Source organism: Tripterygium wilfordii, chromosome 15, assembly GCF_013401445.1.
Source record: "Tripterygium wilfordii isolate XIE 37 chromosome 15, ASM1340144v1, whole genome shotgun sequence".
Lineage (NCBI taxonomy): Eukaryota > Viridiplantae > Streptophyta > Magnoliopsida > Celastrales > Celastraceae > Tripterygium > Tripterygium wilfordii.
Window position 1 is genome coordinate 641947 of NC_052246.1, and position 18794 is coordinate 660740.

Consider the following 18794-nt stretch of genomic DNA (forward strand, 5'->3'; position numbering starts at 1 on the left):
AAAAATTTGCAATACCTTTGAAAAGAAATCAAAACTTGTCTCATAATGTATTGGATAAATGATAGTTAATCAAGATACTTTTTTAAAAAATAGAAATTTATAATCGATGCAGAAGCAATGTCACCTTTTTTGTTCAATGAAAGGTCAAAGTGGATGATTTACTTACTCCAAACAATCGCATGAAATTTATTGATAAGAAATTGGTACAAAATTAAATGGTAAGAGAGTGAAATAATAATTTTTACATCTGATTTAACTAGTCATCATTCATCTTTAAGAGAAGATAAATTCATATGAAGAGTGAAAATCATGGACAGAGATAAAAATAGAGAGGGAGTATAGTGGCTCAATCTTTCAATTAATTGTTAATGTTTCTTATAATGTCTTGTCCATGTCCATATATATATATATATATAATAATTAACATATATATGCTTCTGTTGATGATATATACATATGCTACTTTCTCTCTTGAAATTATATGTCCTGATTGCAACCAATATATAGATATTCATGCCTTGAACAGTTTCCATACAAAGACATTGCATGAATCCTTGTTCATCATCTACAGCACTCCCTAGTACATGACTTTGAAGGATTTAATTGATTTTTGTTAGGCTACAATGACAAATACTATATGACAAAAAATAATGAAGAATTTTAACCTTTAATGGAGATAAGACCAAACTAGAAAGAGACACATATATAACAATGAAACCCCGGCCCGTTGAATTCTACACAAAAGGTTTTGTCACTTCCTACCAAAACGGTGGTCTGTTGAACGGGGGAGTATAAATAGATCGATTTGGTTTTGTTTGTGGGTTGTGTCTGAAGTTGTTCTTTTCCTAGGAGCACTGCTTACAAATTATATATATATATATATATATATATGTCTTATCTTACTCAAGTGATTCTTTTATTCCTCTCCAATGACTATGAAGAAACAAATAAAATTACATATATATAGAGTTAAAGTATATTTTATCTCTAGTGAGACTAGCTAGAGACATGGAGCGTGGGTTGTCCTAACTTTTTTTTTTCTCCTTTCATCTCTTTTTTTCTCTTTATCTTTTTCGTTGTAATGTGTGTAGGCTTTTATGGGAAGATGTCTTTTTTGGTCTCCATGTGCCACTGATCTCAATCACATTCAACTAGTAAGGTATAGTGGATTATTTCACATAAAAGACAAACACCTAAAACTATGTTGATATATTAACCAAGGGATGCATGGACTGTCCTAAACCATCCTGACCAAATTGGTTGGTGATGAATGAATAATCTATCGATTTATGAAGATGTTTGGAGAGATTATGACGATCCAAATATCCGGTATTATGTTTGGAGTCAAATATATCCAGTTATCTTGTTTAAAACCCTAATTCAAGATCTAGGTCAAACAAAGTCTTCAATATTCTTGTTGCATATAAATATGTCACCATTGGTGTCAAGGACAAGAAATTGTGGGTAACCTTGTGTTGTGAAGCAACATAGGATAGGAAAGTAAGACAAACAAAAAGTGATCCAAAAAAGAAGTTATAAGTGGTAACATGTCACACACTAGAACGAATAAAGAGAACAAAAGGTCTCCATTTACAACAAAAAAGTTAGCTTCTTCTATATGTCTATATATATATGAATTGACATCTGCTTTGCAAGGAAGGATCTAAAGAGCTGGGATTTGTTATGTTACACACACATAATTGATAAAGAGAAGAAAGAAAGAAATTAGAAAGAAAAAAGAAGGTTTGGCCCCAACAAACCCTAATCATGTATATGGGTATCTTTTGATCCACACAGCCCTAGAAATTTCTTATAGTGTTTAAAAGTTGAATAGTGATAGCTCAAGAAACAAACCATGTGAGTGGGGAGACTTATCTTTAAATCCAAAAGGAGAAGGGTGCTTGTGCGAGTCCAAAAGTCAAAGCATCAAATACAAAAGATCAAACGGACCTTCCTTTGTAAAGCAAGCATCATATATATATATACACACACACATAAAAGATGAAAAGGCGAACTTCCTTTATAAAAGAGCCGAAGTGCAATCATACATACATAGTAGCTAGCCTTCATTTCACATAAACAATGTTTATATACGAACAGAACCACACCCCTATATACACCTCTCTCAACATGAACATGTAAGGTTTCACATTAATGGGATAATATTATCTATATAGTACCCAATATATATTCTACTATTAGAGTTGATGATTACATATATAAATTGATTTTAGTTTATATATATATATATATATATTCTCTCTTTATTTATCTCGTGGAAATATCCTATTTATTTTCTGATGAACACATATGAATTTTTAGGGGACCCAAGTGTTAGATGATCTTAATGTGGATCCGTGGAGGTTTTTTGGAAAAAGGAATACAAACATTTTTTTCAGTTGAGGACGTAATTGATACCCTTTCCACTAATAAGAAAATATGCCCAAGTGAGTAATGAAGTATCGGATTGTATTGCTTGCTGCTTTTTTTTTTTTTTCCCCTTTCCGATGGAAATTCATTACTCTTCGAGTGTGCATCGAGCAAACTCTCCAGCCATGAGTAAATAGCCCACAAACCATGCATGTTAGATAAATGCATGAAAAATCCATAGATGAGCTCACGCATCCAGAAAAGTTTGAACACCGATTGAGACATATCCTTACTACGAGGTACCACCATCATTGATAGATTGTATTGCTTGCTTGGTTAAAACTTGGAAAGTACCGAAGTGATACACGCAGAGCAGGAAATGAAAACTGCGCCGCATCTGGGATAAGCCCACTAAGGCATGGGCCAATTTGTTTTCGGGTCAGGGCCTTGAATATATACATTAGGCCCAATAACATCACAATTTAAATACTGTTACAACTTACAACTTACATTAAAGAAGGCCCATTGCATTTTATTATTTTTTTCTGGTAGGCCGACTATATTCCATTTGATTTTCATACAAACATTAGTAGTTGGAACCAATTTTAGTTTTCACATTCAGGGGAATCAAAAAAAAAAATGCACTTCAATCTGGAATTGGGAGAATCAACCTAATGCGAAGAAGCCATTGATTTTGGTTCGATTATTCGACGAGATTATCAAAAGTGCGGCCATAAAAAGAGATGCTATGAGCAGAAGACCAGCTGCAATATTCCCCTTGTCAAGAAACTCTTCAGTACTGGATTTCGATTGTTCAAGTCCAGTAAAATTCATTGACGCAAGGAGTTCATACAAAGCGTCAAGAAATTTCTTGTATTCACAACTCACAGCGAAACCGGCACCAACACCAGTCGCAAGAAGAAGGCTTATGACCTGTAACGCCAAAAACATATCAACGAAGTTATCTACTGTTGGCCGGACTTTGCATCTTCTGTTTTCTCGTATTTGCTATTTTTTTCTTCCAGAAAATGTCGTTTTTTTTTTTGTTTTCTATTTTATGTGATTTTCTTTTTTCCGTGTTATCTAAGTGGGCAACCAAACGTGTTTTTGGTTTTTCTTTTTCTTAGAAAAACTTCTTCGAAAAAAAACACAGAGTATTGGAAACAAACATAAAATTACGGAGGAATACCTGGTCTCCATAGAAGTCGAACTCGGGCAAAAATTGGCCGTGGATCAGCCTTTTCTCTTTCGACGCGTAATATACAGTGAAAGGAAACTGCAACAAACTGTAGGTTGAAGCTATAACAGCAACGGAAAGCAGGTACCTGCAAATTGTTTGTTTTTCCTAATCAGAAGATTGAAACTACACAAAAAGATCCAATAATAAGGTACCTATATGCGTTGAGAGCCTTGAAAGTTGAGTCGGCAGTAACTTCACCAAATGTGATTTTATCGGTAACAATTACAACCATACAAGCAATTGAAGCTAAGAGAGTGAGGAGCCTCAATACAAGAACTGAGTATGCTGTGGCTTTGGATGCCATTTTGGGCTCTGCTTTCTATGTTGTAACTTTGTATCCATCGCTGAAGGTAGCTGTATGTTTATATAAGCCTTGTTTTTTGTTTGTATCCTCTCGATTATGTCAAGTAGATTTAGATGTTCTCTGTCGTCGATTCATTAGCTGCGGCAGCAGGACATATTGGAACTGACAACTTAATTGGTGTCAGGATTCGACAATGTCAAAAATAGGATCTTGGAAGGTAGAGTCTCTCACGCACATGTTTACGTGTGTGTATATATTGGGCTGGATGAATGTACTAAGCCATTGGATTATTATAACGGACAATTGGCAGTAAGAGCACTTTAGACAACTTAATTGTAAAAAGGTCATGGACATTTTTAAAATTGTAAAAAAGTGCAATTTAAGGGTAATTTGGTCATCTGACTTAAGATATTTTTTAGTTTATACCTATAATACCCTCCTCTTTCTTCTTCTTCTTCTTCTCCCTGCAACTATCCAACTCTAGTGTGTCCTCTCTTTCTCTCATTCTTCTCTACTAAAAGTTATCTCCTTCTTTCTCTCCTTCTTCTTCTTCTTCTTCTTCTTCTTCTTCTTCTTCTTCTGGTTCTCGATCTGGTTCTTCGTTGTCTTCTTCTCCGTTTTTGGCCGAGTTCCTCCTCTCTTCATCTCCTTCTTCGTCGTTGCTCAATCTGGACTGCGTCGAGTTGCTCTGCTTCGTTTTTGACAGATCTGGACTATGCTTCGTTGTTCAATCTGGGTTGTGCTTTGTTTTTTTGCAGATCTGGACTCTGGTTCGTTTTTTGCAGAGATGTATCGCTATAGTATTACTATAGTATCACTATAGTATCACCAACACCAAAAAACCACTAAAATGATGAAACTAGTATGCATACTTCATCTTCCTAACTACTTTTCCTTTCTTAATTTTCTTTTCTTGGTTACCTCTCTTGTTCGTTTTGAAAAAACATTTACAAGTGCAGAGATGTATCACTATAGTATCACGAACACAAAAAATTCATTAAAATGATACAATTGAACCAATATGCATACTTCTTCTTCCTAATTACTTTTCCTTTCTTGGTTTTCTTTTCTTGGTTTGTACATCTCTTGCTCGTTTTGGAAAAACATTTACAGCTGCAGAGATGTATCACTATAGTATCACGAACATCAAAAATCCACTAAAATGACATAATTGAACCAGAAAGACATGTAATGCTATCAAATTTACATTCTAACATTTATATCATCATTTTATGAGCCAAAAATATAAATTGAACACTAAATTGGATCTTCTATTTAAAAGTATCACTATTGTATCACAATTCGTGGAGAGAGAAAATCAAAATTGAGGTTATTTTGGTAAAAGATGATCCCCAGTGTACTTTTTTAAAAGGATGTTTTAGTGATTGTACTTTTTTACAATTAAGTATAATCTAGTGTACCGGCCTCCAAAAGTCCCTTATTATAATCTTTGGATTAAGGCCCATTTTTGGCTAATTTTTTTTATCTTTTGAATCAAGTCTAATTTAGCCTTAATGTGGGCATGAATTGATTTCTATGTGGCCCATCAAAATCAATAATTGATTGTTTTATGAGTATCACGGCCCATCATATGGAGCCGGGCTTTTGAGCCCATCATTTGGTCAACCAAATTGGGCCTAAGAACACAAAGTACAAAGGCTTACGTTACGTGGATCGATACAAAGTTATAAGGGCTTATTTAATATTTAGTCTGACTCCACAATCACATATAGCATAAGGATTTCTGATCTCATCTGGCACTTTAATTACCGGCTTTACTTTCCACACCCCCATTTTTTTACTTCTCACACCCGTCATTTTGTCAACTTTATTGAAATGATGGGTGTCTAATCACAACCCAAATCTGTTGCACTTAAATGGCTTATGATTGGTGAGTGTTTTTCACGTACATGGTAAAAAGAGTTGAATGGGATTATTTGAGACGAAGAAAAAAAAACGACGTTACTTTTTTCACCTCATTTTTTTCTTTTTATACCCGCTGTTAGAGAACAGCTTTAATTCTTTTATGTACAAACACACAAAATGAGGAAGTCTGACGGGATTTTATTTAAAACTCAATCACAAATAAACACGTATACATTTTCTTTTTTACCTCTTTCATCCCTCTTGTATCATGATTGTGAAAAGATTGAGAAAATGACAAATCAATCAATTACATGTGATTCTGGGTTGACCTCTAATCTAGCATTCTTTGTCGCCTTAATCACGAAGTTGCCACTAAAAACTCGTGTAACCATACATTATGGACTTTTTTGAGTTTTTGACCCCTTCCCTGGTTGAATTCATGAAATATTATTGTACAATTTTTAAATCCTGACTTTTTTTTAACATCTATATAATTACAGCTTTATATTCATGCCAAAATCACTTATTGTGTTTTCATCCATGTGTCATCCAAAAGCAATTAATGTGATTTTTTTACGAAAATTTTGTTTAGACTGGGTGATGAAGACCAATGACGTAATCTTAAAAATGCATATAATCGGGCTATGCGCTTACGTATCAAAGAGGCCGGAGAAAGTTCTCGCCATGCAGTTAGGCCCACAAACTCACGTGTGCTGCATGAAGAAATCATACCAAGTGTGCCTATTGATGAAGCCGCTGAAGGCAATGACAGTAGCATTGATGTGGCTATAAATGGTGACAATAACGGAGAAGAGATTGGAGCATTGATTGGAGATATTACAGGAAGCAATGAAGGAGGTAATGAAGGCAATAAAAGTGGCTAAAGTCAGAGGATTGGAATCGTGAGAGATGGGATTCCCATTCATAGAAACCCAACTCTAATGCCTAATTATTAGGGACAATAAATGGGTTGTGATGTCAACCATAATTAGAATAGATTTCAATTCAGTATTTCCTATTTTATTGAACTACCTTGAATGATAAATAGGAAGGTTGTAAGTCCATAGAGGACACTTCTTATGAAATATCAAATAGAGATTTCTATCTCAACAAATTGAGTAGCCTTGCTTACTTGAGTCTGAAGGTTAATTAGGTCCAAGAAGTTTAGAGAATTCATCATTGGTGTTTTCATTGAGAGGAAAATTACCTTGAATTCCTAAATTCTTGGAATGTCACACAAAGAAAGGATTGAAGCCCTCGAAGTTCACATGCAAAACCTCAACATGGAGATGCAACAGAGGTTTGATCAAATGACGGAGATGTTGCGCAGAACCAAAAGGAGCAAAGGAAAAAGGAGAGCACGAAGCAGCAGCAGCCAATCCTCCAAATCAGAGAGTGAAAACTCCACTGCAGATGAGATAAACACTACTGAAGATTCGTCCTCAGATGATGACAATGAGGAACCAGTTAAGGCGCAATACAAAGAAAGTAACAAACCAAAGATGACTTTTCCAGCATTTAAGGGTGAAGAACCTGTTGCATGGCTATGTCGAGCTCAACAGTTCTTTAGTTTCCAGGGGGTCAAGACGGCGGAGAGAGTGGAATATGCTTCTTTCTTTCTTGAGGGAGAAGCAAATCAATGGTGGCAATGGGTCCGAAAGATTTATCGCAAGAAACGAAAGACTATACGGTGGAAGGATTTTGAGTAGGAGTTGGTAGCAAGATTTGGCCCTACGGGCTATATTGATCACGATGAGGCTTTATCTCGAATCAAACAGACTGGGGATCTTCGTGACTATTTAAAAGAGTACGAACGACGATCCATGTTAGTCCACGGATGGCCTGAAAAGGCTCTCTTGGGAACCTTCATTGGGGGACTAAAACCCGATCTGGCCAAAGAACTTAAAGTCGCTAAGCCACGAACCGTCCGCAGGGCTATTGAGTTAGCCAGATTGACAGATTAACATTTAGCTGATGTGCGACGGAGCTGGAGACCAGACCAAAGACGAACTATAACACCTACCACGGAGACCCAAAATAGTCGAGCACCTACTGTTTCGCAAAAACCTTTACCGACTGGAGTGAAGAGACTTACATGGGAAGAAATGCAGAATAAACGAGAGAAGGGGTTGTGTTTCAATTGCAGCGAGAAGTTTGTACCCGGACATCGGTGTAAAACTCCACAGGCATTTATGATAGAGGCATGTGAAGATGATGAACCCATTTATGACACTGAAGGAGAAGACTCGAAGCCAGAACTAGAAGATGCGCAGATCTCAGTGCATGCATTAGCCGGGGTTAAAGGCCCAAGGACAATGCGTCTGCAAGCCTATGTCCACAACAAGCCAATTGCGGTTCTAATTGACAATGGGTCATCCCATAACTTTGTCAACAATAGGATAGCCAATTCCTTGAAATTAAACATCAGACCAATTGAATCATTTGAAGTCAAAGTGGCCAATGGAGAACACTTGATTTGTGAAGAAGTTTGCACGGGCACACCAATTCGAATGCAAGGAGTACAGATGAAAGTAGATCTCTTTGTGCTACCTTTGGGTGGACTTAATATTGTGTTGGGGGTTCAATGGTTAGCAGAGTTGGGACGTGTTATTTCCGATTACAAGAATATGACCATGAAGTTCAAATGGGGGAACGGATGGGTCAAGTTGGTAGCATCACATATGGAGGATCTCTCGGCCGTGGGAGTTAACTCTTTGGAGAAATTATGGAGGAGTGGAAGTCAATGCTTCACTATCCAAGAGGTGATTGTGCCACCAAATTCGTCAAACCCATTTACTGATACTTGGCCGCCAGAAATTCAAGCATTGTTGCAGGAGTTTGCATCAGTAACCGAGGAACCCAAGACCATTCCACCTCAACGGTTCTTCGATCATCGGATACCTTTGCATGACGAGAACAAACCAATCAACGTACCACCATATCGTTACGCACACTTTCAAAAAAATGAGATAGAGAAACAGGTAAGAGAGATGCTATAGAATGGGTTAATCCGCCCTAGCAACAGCCCGTTCTCCTCACCGATATTGTTGGTAAAGAAAAAAGACGGGTCATGGAGGTTCTGTAATGATTACAGGGCATTGAATGAGGCAACTATCAAAGATAGGTTCCCTATACCTACCGTGGATGACATGCTTGACGAGTTGCAAGGGTCTAAATTCTTCTCCAAACTGGACCTTAGAGCCGGTTACCATCAAGTCCGCGTTCACGAGAAGGACATCCACAAAACTGCCTTCCGCACTCATAACGGCCACTACGAGTATGTGGTAATGCCTTTTGGCCTCTGCAATGCACCATCGACCTTTCAGTTTGCTATGAATCATATTTTTTCTACATATTTGAGGAAGTTTGTCCTAGTTTTTTTTGATGATATTTTAGTTTATTCTCAAAATTGGGCTGACCATGTTTCACACCTGCGGGTAGTGCTTGAGATACTAACTTCTCACAGGTTTTTTATTAAACCATCCAAATGCGCTTTTGCACAAGAGGAATTGGAGTATTTGGGGCATATGATCTCACGAGAAGGCGTCAAGGTGGATCAACGAAAAATTGAAGCAATGCAATCATGGCCTCAACCAAAGAACATTTCAGCTCTACGGGGCCTTCTTGGGTTGACCGGTTACTATCGAAAGTTCGTGAAGCACTATGGTCTCATAGCCAAACCACTCACGGAGATGTTAAAAAAGGGGAAATTCATATGGTCCTCATCAAGTCTTTCAGCCTTCCAGAAGCTCAAGATGGCGATGACAAAGACCCCAGTTCTAGCTATGCCCAATTTTGATGAAGTTTTTGAAGTTCACACTGACGCAAGTGACGACGGCATTGGAGCAGTACTCACCCAGCAAGGTCGACCCTTGGCTTACCTTAGCAAGGCTTTGGGTCCAATGAAACATGGCTGGTTTGTTTACGCCAAAGAAATGCTAGCAATAAGTGAAGCCATCCGAGTATGGAGACCGTACTTGATTGGGAGAAAGTTCAAAATTTTTACAGATCAGCAGCCCCTCAAACACCTATTGGAGCAGCGTATCGTCACACCAGGACAGCAAAAATTCATAGCCAAGTTATTTGGGTTTGAGTTTGAAATCCATTATCGACCGGGGAAGGAGAATGTTGTTGTTGATGCACTATCGAGGAGATCCGACAGCCCGATCTTAACAGCCATCACTGGACCAACATGGCTAGTGTGGGACAAGATCCGAACCCACGGTCGTTCTTGCCTTTATTATGCGAGCATCAGGAGCAAAATTCAAGAGTCACCAAACACTATGAATGACTACAGTGTACGTGATGAATTGATCCTACACAAGGGACGTGTTATTGTTCCTACAAATAATGATTTGCGCCAAAAATTACTCCATCAGATTCATGATTCTGCACTTGGAGGACATTCTGGTGTCTACCGTACTTGGGTAAGGCTGAATAATAATTTTTTCTGGACGGGGATGAAAGGCGATGTCCAAAAGTATGTAGCTGCATGTGATACTTGTCAACGAGTCAAAAGTGATTCTCACCGCCCCGGTGGTCTCCTTCAACCATTAGCAATTCCGGATCAGGTTTGGGAAGATATAACCATGGATTTCATCGAAGGGCTACCGCAATCAAACGAGTATGATGGTATTTTAGTGGTGGTCGACAGATTGACAAAATATGCACATTTTGTTCCAATGGTGCACCCGTATACAGCAAAATCGGTTGCCCATCTCTTTATTAGCAACGTGATCAAATTACATGGAGTGCCCCGCTCAATTGTGACGGATCGCGATCGCATCTTTACTAGTAATTTTTGGAGGGAGATTTTTCGGTTACAAGGGTCAAAATTGGCTATGAGTTCAGCATACCATCCACAAACCGATGGTCAAACGGAGGTGACAAATCGGACCCTTGAGCAATATTTACGTGCCTTTGTGTATCAAAATCCGAGGAAATGGGAGGATGTCATTGCGTGGGCAGAATATTGGTATAACACTACGTACCATGCTTCCACAAAGAGAACACCATTTGAATACTTGTACGGGCGGCCTCCCCTTTCCTTGATTCGTTATCATGATGGACAGTTCTTAAATGCAGAGGTGGACAAGGAGTTGATGAGTCGTGATGAACTTCTTAGAGAATTGACAAGTAACCTGGAGAAGGCTAATAATAGAGCCAAGGCTTACTATGACAGTGGCCATCGAGAAGAGCAGTTTGCTATTGGTGACTGGGTGTTCCTAAAGATACAGCCGCACCGCCAGAAATCAGTCACACAAAAGGCCCTTTATAAGCTCGACAGTCGGTTTTATGGGCCATTTCGAGTGCTTCAACGAATTGGGGAGGTAGCTTACAAGCTGGAATTACCCTCTACAGCTCATATTCAACCCGTTTTTCATGTATCGCAGCTCAAACGACGGCTAGGGAATTCAGCTACGGTAGAAACTCAGTTACCAGCTATGGATCAAGATGGGGAGATTATTCTCCAACCAGCTCAAGCCCTTGAATACCGTCAAATGAAACGAGGTAGTCGAGTGAGATGGGAAGTCCTTATTCAGTGGCACTCTTTACCACTAGAAGAATCAACTTGGGAGGACCTAGCTTTAATGAAAATTCAGTTTCCAAATCTAGTCCTTGAGGACAAGGACAACCTCAAAGGGGGAAGGAATGATGAAGACCAAGGACGTAATCTTAAGAATGCATATAATCGGGCTAGGCGCTTACGTATCAAAGAGGCCGGAGAAAGTTCTCGCCATGCAGTTAGGCCCACAAACTCACGTGTGCTGCATGAAGAAATCATACCAAGCGTGCCTATTGATGAAGCCGCTGAAGGCAATGACAGTAGCATTGATGTGGCTATAAATGGTGACAATAACGGAGAAGAGATTGGAGCATTGATTGGAGATATTACAGGAAGCAATGAAGGAGGTAATGAAGGCAATAAAAGTGGCTAAAGTCAGAGGATTGGAATCGTGAGAGATGGGATTCCCATTCATAGAAACCCAACTCTAATGCCTAATTATTAGGGACAATAAATGGGTTGTGATGTCAACCATAATTAGAATAGATTTCAATTCAGTATTTCCTTTTTTATTGAACTACCTTGAATGATAAATAGGAAGGTTGTAAGTCCATAGAGGACACTTCTTATGAAATATCAAATAGAGATTTCTATCTCAACAAATTGATTAGCCTTGCTTACTTGAGTCTGAAGGTTAATTAGGTCCAAGAAGTTTAGAGAATTCATCACTGGGTTATGCTAAATGTTGCAGCTCCTCATTTTCTTTACCTTTTATGCCAATATTTTAGAAAATTCTCAAAAATATTATACATTTCAATGATTTTGAATCTAATGTCGTATTTTATGTTGAATAAAAAACTAACTTCATCAAAGAAGATGCATGAAAAACTTAAATGATTGTGTAAAGTGCAAAATGTTATAAAGAACTGTCAAATTAGAATTGGTGTCAAATTAACTGTAACAGATGAGAGTGAGCCAGCAATAATGGCCTTGAAGGAAATATGCGAAAGATCATAGAAATGCAAAAAGAAATCTTATGGTGCACCGGACTTACACCAATCAGTATACTATAAACCCTATCTATTTTAGGATTTATTCACAAATCGTATTATTAGGCTAGCTAAAACAAAATTCTTCAAACACTACCAAAAAGAAAGAAGAAAAAAGGTCAGAGACCCTTCGTTTTAAATTTTATGCTTCCTGTTATGTGTTTTTTTTTACTCCATTTATTAAATTTAATGTTTTTATTTACTTTTCTCGTGATGGCTTGTCCCCCTCCCAGTTAGTGGATTAAGTTCTTGAACGTAGTAGTACAACTCTACCACGTGCATTAAGGAAGAAGAAAAGGAAAGAGTGTGTGGGTCCCAATAATTCTCTCTCTCTCTTAATCATGGTCTGTCATTCTCGAGCCTTGTATTTGTCTCCATGATTAACTACCTTTACTTTCTTTATAGTTGATACACACATAGATGAGACAACCCATCAACAAGGCTCTAATATCAAAAATTGTCTAATCAATCTGGGTGTAAATAGCAAAAATAAGGGTCTAAATAGCAACACCCGTTTGTTAGGAGCAGAGAATCTTTCAATCAATTCTTGACTTCGGACTAATAAGCCAACATTAACTTGAAAACATTGAGCTGATTCCACAGATTTGGCGTTTGCTCTGACAACATCATGAAAAGACTCTGTCTAACAAACCCCTTTTTTATTGGTCCAACTCATCTTTCACTTTTCCTGCCTTCCTGGGACACGCACAAATGCTTTGACATTCTCATCGTATTGAAAAAGTTTATGGTTTGGACATACTGGGGAATATGAACACTGCAATCCTGTTCCTATATAATCAGCCAGAAATCCTTTTATCATTCACTGCAAACTTAGCTTATCGAGCCAAGGCAAAAAATGGCAGCAGAGCAAATCCCTGCAGTAATACTAAGTTCAGGGCACAGGATGCCTTTGATAGGCATGGGGACTGCGGGACGTCCTCTCCCACCAACTGATATCTTAGCCTCCATTTTTATCGATGCCATAGAGACTGGCTATCGTCATTTCGACACTGCAGCACTCTATGGCTCTGAAGAAGCCGTTGACCTCGCTGTGAGACAGGCAGTAGAGAGAGGACTCATAAAGAGTCGCGAAGAGATTTTCGTTAAGTTAGTGTCTAATTATATTTCTCTTTGATGAATTGAATTGATTAGGAGGCTGGGGCTGGATTATGTGGATCTTTATCTGATCCATAGGCCAGCAAGACTAAAACAAGGGAGTCCGTCCGTCAATTTCCCGAAAGAGAACTTACTTCCATTTGATATCACAGGGACATGGAAGAGTGTTCAAGGTTGGGATTAGCCAAGTCTATTGGTGTCAGCAACTATGAACGCGAAAAACTCACTCAAATCCTTCAACAAGCTACCATCCCTCCTGCTGTTAATCAGGCATAGTTAGATAATGTTTTCTAAGAGCCAAATTGTTGATGATTACGAGGACTATGAAAGTGATATCTATCTTTTTAGGTAGAAATGAATGTTGCATGGCAGCAACAAAATCTGCTAAAGTTTTGCAAAGAGAGAGGCATTCGTTTAAGCGCATTGTCTCCTTTGAGCGCCAATGGACCTCCATGGGGTTCGCTAGGCGTGATGGATAGCCCAATTCTCAAGGAAATAGCATCTGCAAAGCACAAGACCGTAGCTCAGATGGTGATGTCTTCGTTGTAGACTTGTAGGCATATTACCCACCATAAAATTTTTTCTTTATGACCTACTGGATTGCATACGTGTTGGACATTTTTATGTATACGCAGATTGCATTAAGATGGGTGTACCAGCAAGGAGCGATCCCTATAGTGAAAAAGCTTTAACAAAGCAGAGGATGAAAGAGCATCTTCAAATCCATGACTTTGAACTAAGCCAGGATGAACTTGAAAAGATCAAGCAAGGTCCACGGCAAGACCGACCTTTACGGGGGACGGCTGGATACATGAAAACGGCCCCTGCAAGTCTATGGAGGAACTCTGGGAAGGTGATGTGTGACATTGTCTCCTTCATTAAACTTAATTTTTCATCCAGACTCGTATACAAGACCACTTAATGTGTTCCAGTAGGTAAGTGCACTAAAAACTGTCTGTAGTGGCATCATGTTGAAAATACTTTCCTGTTTTATGAATAACATCTGTGTTCCATAGTGTTGGGTGCCATGGATGTGGTGGACAAGAAATGATGAAAAACAGAGGACAAATAAGGAAACATGGAATGACAACAAATATTGACGAAAAACTGTTGCAAGTCCACCACATCAACTTATCTGCTAGGAAATTAGAATGCAACCAGTTAACTACAAAGCTACTCACAGAGTCCAACGGTAATGGGAAATCATCCACTTCATATCATAATTTCTTTAAGAGATATTATTGACTTTTTTTTTCTATAAAACAAAGATGCAGCACTGGCTACCACAGCCAAACAATTACAATCACCTTAATGTAGACCGTGCATCAGCTGCAAGGAAGACGATGACTATTTTCCCTCATAGTAATCCAAATTGTAATCTAAAATACTTTTCCAGAAAAAAGATATCAAATGAATATTCATTCCACCTTTTGATACAAGCCACCCTACAAAATTACTGTAGAATACTTCTCTACATGCACCTCTGGGTTGAGAAACAAAAGAAAAATACCTGATGTTTTCTTTAATGAAAGACGGACTACCTACTCACACTTGATAGACCTATATATGTGACGAACAAAAAGTAAAGCTGCACGGAAACCTAGAGTTCCAAGCATGAGGAAGAAGCCATAGCAGATACAAGCCATGTAGCCAAAGAAAAATGAGGTCTGCATAAAGCCAGACATATCTGAGCGTGCATAGTAGTAATATAAGCAATATGCATAGACAAATAAGCCGGTTGAGCCGCCACAGAGGAAAGATCTGCAGAAAAAACAAGCAAAGAGATGAGCTCTGGGATCCATCCCTCTTATAATGTATCTAAAGCATTTCAAACACATAAAAGGATTTGTTAGGAGCAGATATTAATAAGTGTTTTTGTTTCTCTACAGGTAATAATATTGAATCAAGAAAGTAAACGAACAAGCACCACATACCTCCACCACCACTCATGGTCCTCGGCAGCAAGTTGGAAGTAAGTCAATGCCACAGTAATGAAAGCAGTGACTATCAGGAGGATAATGAAAACGACAAACAAGATACTGTAGACAGTGTAAATCCTGTGCCCCCAAACACTGGCGAATATATAGTAAAGTTCGATATATATAGCACTGAAGGGAAGAAACCCTGCCATAGCCATCTGAGGAATTGTTCCACGGTACCATGGCAAAGGAGGGATTTCCCTGGGATATTTAGTAGTGCGACAAGGAGCTTGAAACTCAGCCTTGCTATTCTTTCCAGCAATCCCACCCAACACCAACAAAGGTGACGTTACAAGTGTCCATATAAGTACAATAACCACAATTGTGCCAAATGGAAGAGCAGCAGTGGCAGTGTAAGCAATTGCAACTGTATTTAGGAAGCAGAATGTGAGAAACAGAGGCCCACAGAAGAGACATCCTGTCAGTAACAGATTCCTGACCTGTCATGGCACAACAACAAAAAATCCAGTATCAATAAAGGTTCTTCAAGTGCGAGTCAGTAAAACACCCAAATCACGTGAAAATTAAGAAGGGCATACCCAGTTGGTTCCTTCCAGTTGACAATAAAAGGAAGTTGCAGTGTAACCTGCAATTCCAGATGTGAGTGCATATATGACAACCAATGCTGTGAATAGAGCCCCTCGGTTGTATGGATAAAACATGCCAACTAATGCCAATATGAAGATGAATATCGTACTGCAAAGCAACGAATACACATCAAAAACCATAAAGCAATGTAGAAAGGTGAGTAGGTGACACCTCCCATGCACAAGGCTCCCGTAGTGGGTGGAGTTGAGGACATGCAAGATATGCACAAACCTTAGCCCCACGTAATATGTGGAGAGGTTGTTATGAATAATAAATACGTTAAAACCTCCTAAAGGGAGCTCCACTTGATTGAACATAGATGGATGAATAAGTAACTTAAAGAGTAAATAATTGGGCACCAGAACTAAGTGAACATAGATGGATGAATAAGTAACTTACAGAGCAAATAATTGGGTACCAGAACCAAGAGAAGCAGCAAATAGAGACTTGTACTTAGGGTACCTAAATACATCTCCATGGATATATTTCCAACCAGTCTCTTCCTGGTCTTCAGCAGATTCTTCATCATGTTCATATCTATTTACAGGAAAAAAGAAGTCAAAATGGATGACCAAAGAAAAGCAAAACAGGTGCAGAAGAAAACCAAGTCATAGGCTCTTACTTGACAAAGTCATTCTTAAGTACACACATGAGGATTGTAGCAAGGAAACCTGTTAGAAGGACAACTGTCACGCATGAATTTATAATTGAAAACCAATGGATCTCCAAATGATGTGGCAATGAAGATGACTGTGAGTATTTGTCCATTCTCTTTTCAAAAGTGACGTAAGTTTCCTTCCATTTCACAGTATAATAGAATTCTACATCAACTTCTTTATCCTCTGTAAGGTCAGCAACTGCATTGGTGTCTGTTTGAACATTGATTTCGATCACATGGTCCTTATTGTAAAAGATATCGAAATGGATATGCTTGAAAAGGTAATACTTGTAGTCACTGGGATCCTTGCCTTCCTTGTCAACCCTCCCTATGAATCCCCAAATGGGTAAGTCATCATAAAACATCTGAAAGTAATAGTCTTTTTTCACGGCAGATCGGAACTGGGACACTTGTTCCTTTGTGAGGGTTTTCTTGCAAATACGCTCAGAGCCTTTTTCACGTAGGAAGTCAAGTTTGTAAGGGGCACTGACTAATCGATCACCATTCAACACTTCACCAAGAGCTTCTGACTTCTCTTTCAAGTCATCTGCAAGGAAACCAAACCAACTAAACAAAGTTACCCACAAAAGCTAAATTTATACAAGCAAAAGGATAAAACCAGACAAATCAAACCTGGCAAGCAGAAAGGAAGATCATAGTATCGGTAGGTTTCACTGGAAGAAAAGAAAAGAAAAGGTCAATAAATTATTATGAGTCCAACTGAAATTCAGATCAAATAACACGGGGAAGAGGAGTTGAAAGGAATCAAATTATCTTCATCAAAGAACGCGCAAACTAACTAAACGAGATCTAAAAGGGAAATTAATTATGAGATACATTCAAAAAATCGCAAAGATTCATACCATAAACAAGCCGAAACTTTAATTCATATCTCAATTCTTGCTCTTTATTTCTCTTCTTCCATACTGTGAAGTCTACATGTTACTTTCATTTTTGCCGAAGTTATCTGATTATTAGTAATTAACAGAATGGGAGACTAAACAATCGATTCAAACTAGATCCAACCCCTCATTGTACAAACAGACAGACTCCATAACTTGGCAGTTGGCACAAAAGCCAAAAACAGATATTAGTCTGCAAATATCAGGTAACAATGTAGAAGAGACTATGGTTCGATACCTAGAAACTGTACCTATAATAAGAATCGAAATTCTCGAGAGGTCACTATAAAAATTGAAATTTCAGTACTCATCACACTATTTTACTCGAGAACTAAACCAAATTTAAGGCAATTCAACTTAATCCAGATACAAATTCATTTCACATAGATCAGATCCAGCTCCAAAAGACTGACATCCAAAACTTAATTCAACATAAACAAAATCCTAGGATATCGAGAACTGACGGTGGCATAAAATTGGTCGTGTTACCTTGGATTGTGAAACGGACCAACCTTGTTGGCATAGAGAGGCACTTGGTCCCCCTCCTTGTACTGGTGGTTCGATACGTCAGAACTCGCCTGATACGCCGTCATCAGCACCAAAACGGCTACGAGTAGCATCGCCGCCATTTTCTCCGCCATTACCCTCTCCCTCTTTCACGCACGGAGAGACAATGATTTGGTCTCTCTCCTTCCCTCTCCTGCCTCTTTAACAACGAAACGGAAGCGTGACTAATTTAGTCCAAAATTGATTTTACCACCATTTGCACAGTGAAGCGACCGAGATTGGGAACCTAACGGGATTATTGATGTTCCACCGACGCATGTGATTTTGGTTGACGTGAGATCTGGGTTTAGCGGTCAACGCCTTGGATCTGGTTATTTACTTTCTTAATTAATAGTTTTTCCAATTTTTGGAAGCCGAATGGATGCTACGCCTACATTTTAGGCCCGGCCCACTTATTGTGTCTTTTTGTTTTTTGGTCATGCGTCACTCGGGTGTTAAAGGCCTGTTTATCTTTAGAGTTGGACAAAAATCATTGGACTTGAACTGTGAGAGTGTGAGCCCAGTTCCAGGCCCAAAAGGCTTTATTTTCTCATTGGGCTTCTCGCGGATTCTTATAAATTATAATTAGTAGGGAGCTATCAAATATAAAAATAATAATAATAAATATTCTTAGCTATTTCACTAGATGAAGCTTTTTTCTTTTTTAGTT

The 18794-nt window shown here is 38.5% G+C and overlaps 2 protein-coding genes and 1 pseudogene across 2 annotated transcripts; 1 reads left to right on the forward strand and 2 right to left on the reverse strand.

Moving 5' to 3' along the window:
- Positions 1-2907: 2907 nt before the first annotated feature.
- LOC120016713 (CASP-like protein 4D1) lies at positions 2908-3914 on the reverse strand. Its single transcript, XM_038869617.1, has 3 exons — positions 3763-3914; positions 3560-3695; positions 2908-3303 (listed from the first exon to the last, which is right to left on the reverse strand). Exons 1-3 carry the CDS (start codon positions 3912-3914, stop codon positions 3037-3039), a joined length of 555 nt encoding a protein of 184 aa, XP_038725545.1. The 3' UTR covers positions 2908-3036.
- A 9270-nt stretch (positions 3915-13184) lies between these two features.
- Positions 13185-14510, forward strand: LOC120016955 (annotated as a pseudogene).
- A 168-nt stretch (positions 14511-14678) lies between these two features.
- Positions 14679-18444, reverse strand: LOC120016953 (transmembrane 9 superfamily member 3-like). The gene is made up of 7 exons (XM_038869967.1): positions 18068-18444; positions 17310-17350; positions 16641-17223; positions 16418-16555; positions 15970-16126; positions 15386-15870; positions 14679-15212 (listed from the first exon to the last, which is right to left on the reverse strand). The coding sequence occupies exons 1-7, from the start codon at positions 18217-18219 to the stop codon at positions 14993-14995; spliced, it is 1776 nt and encodes a 591-aa protein (XP_038725895.1). The 5' UTR covers positions 18220-18444; the 3' UTR covers positions 14679-14992.
- Between the last annotated feature and the right edge of the window lie 350 nt (positions 18445-18794).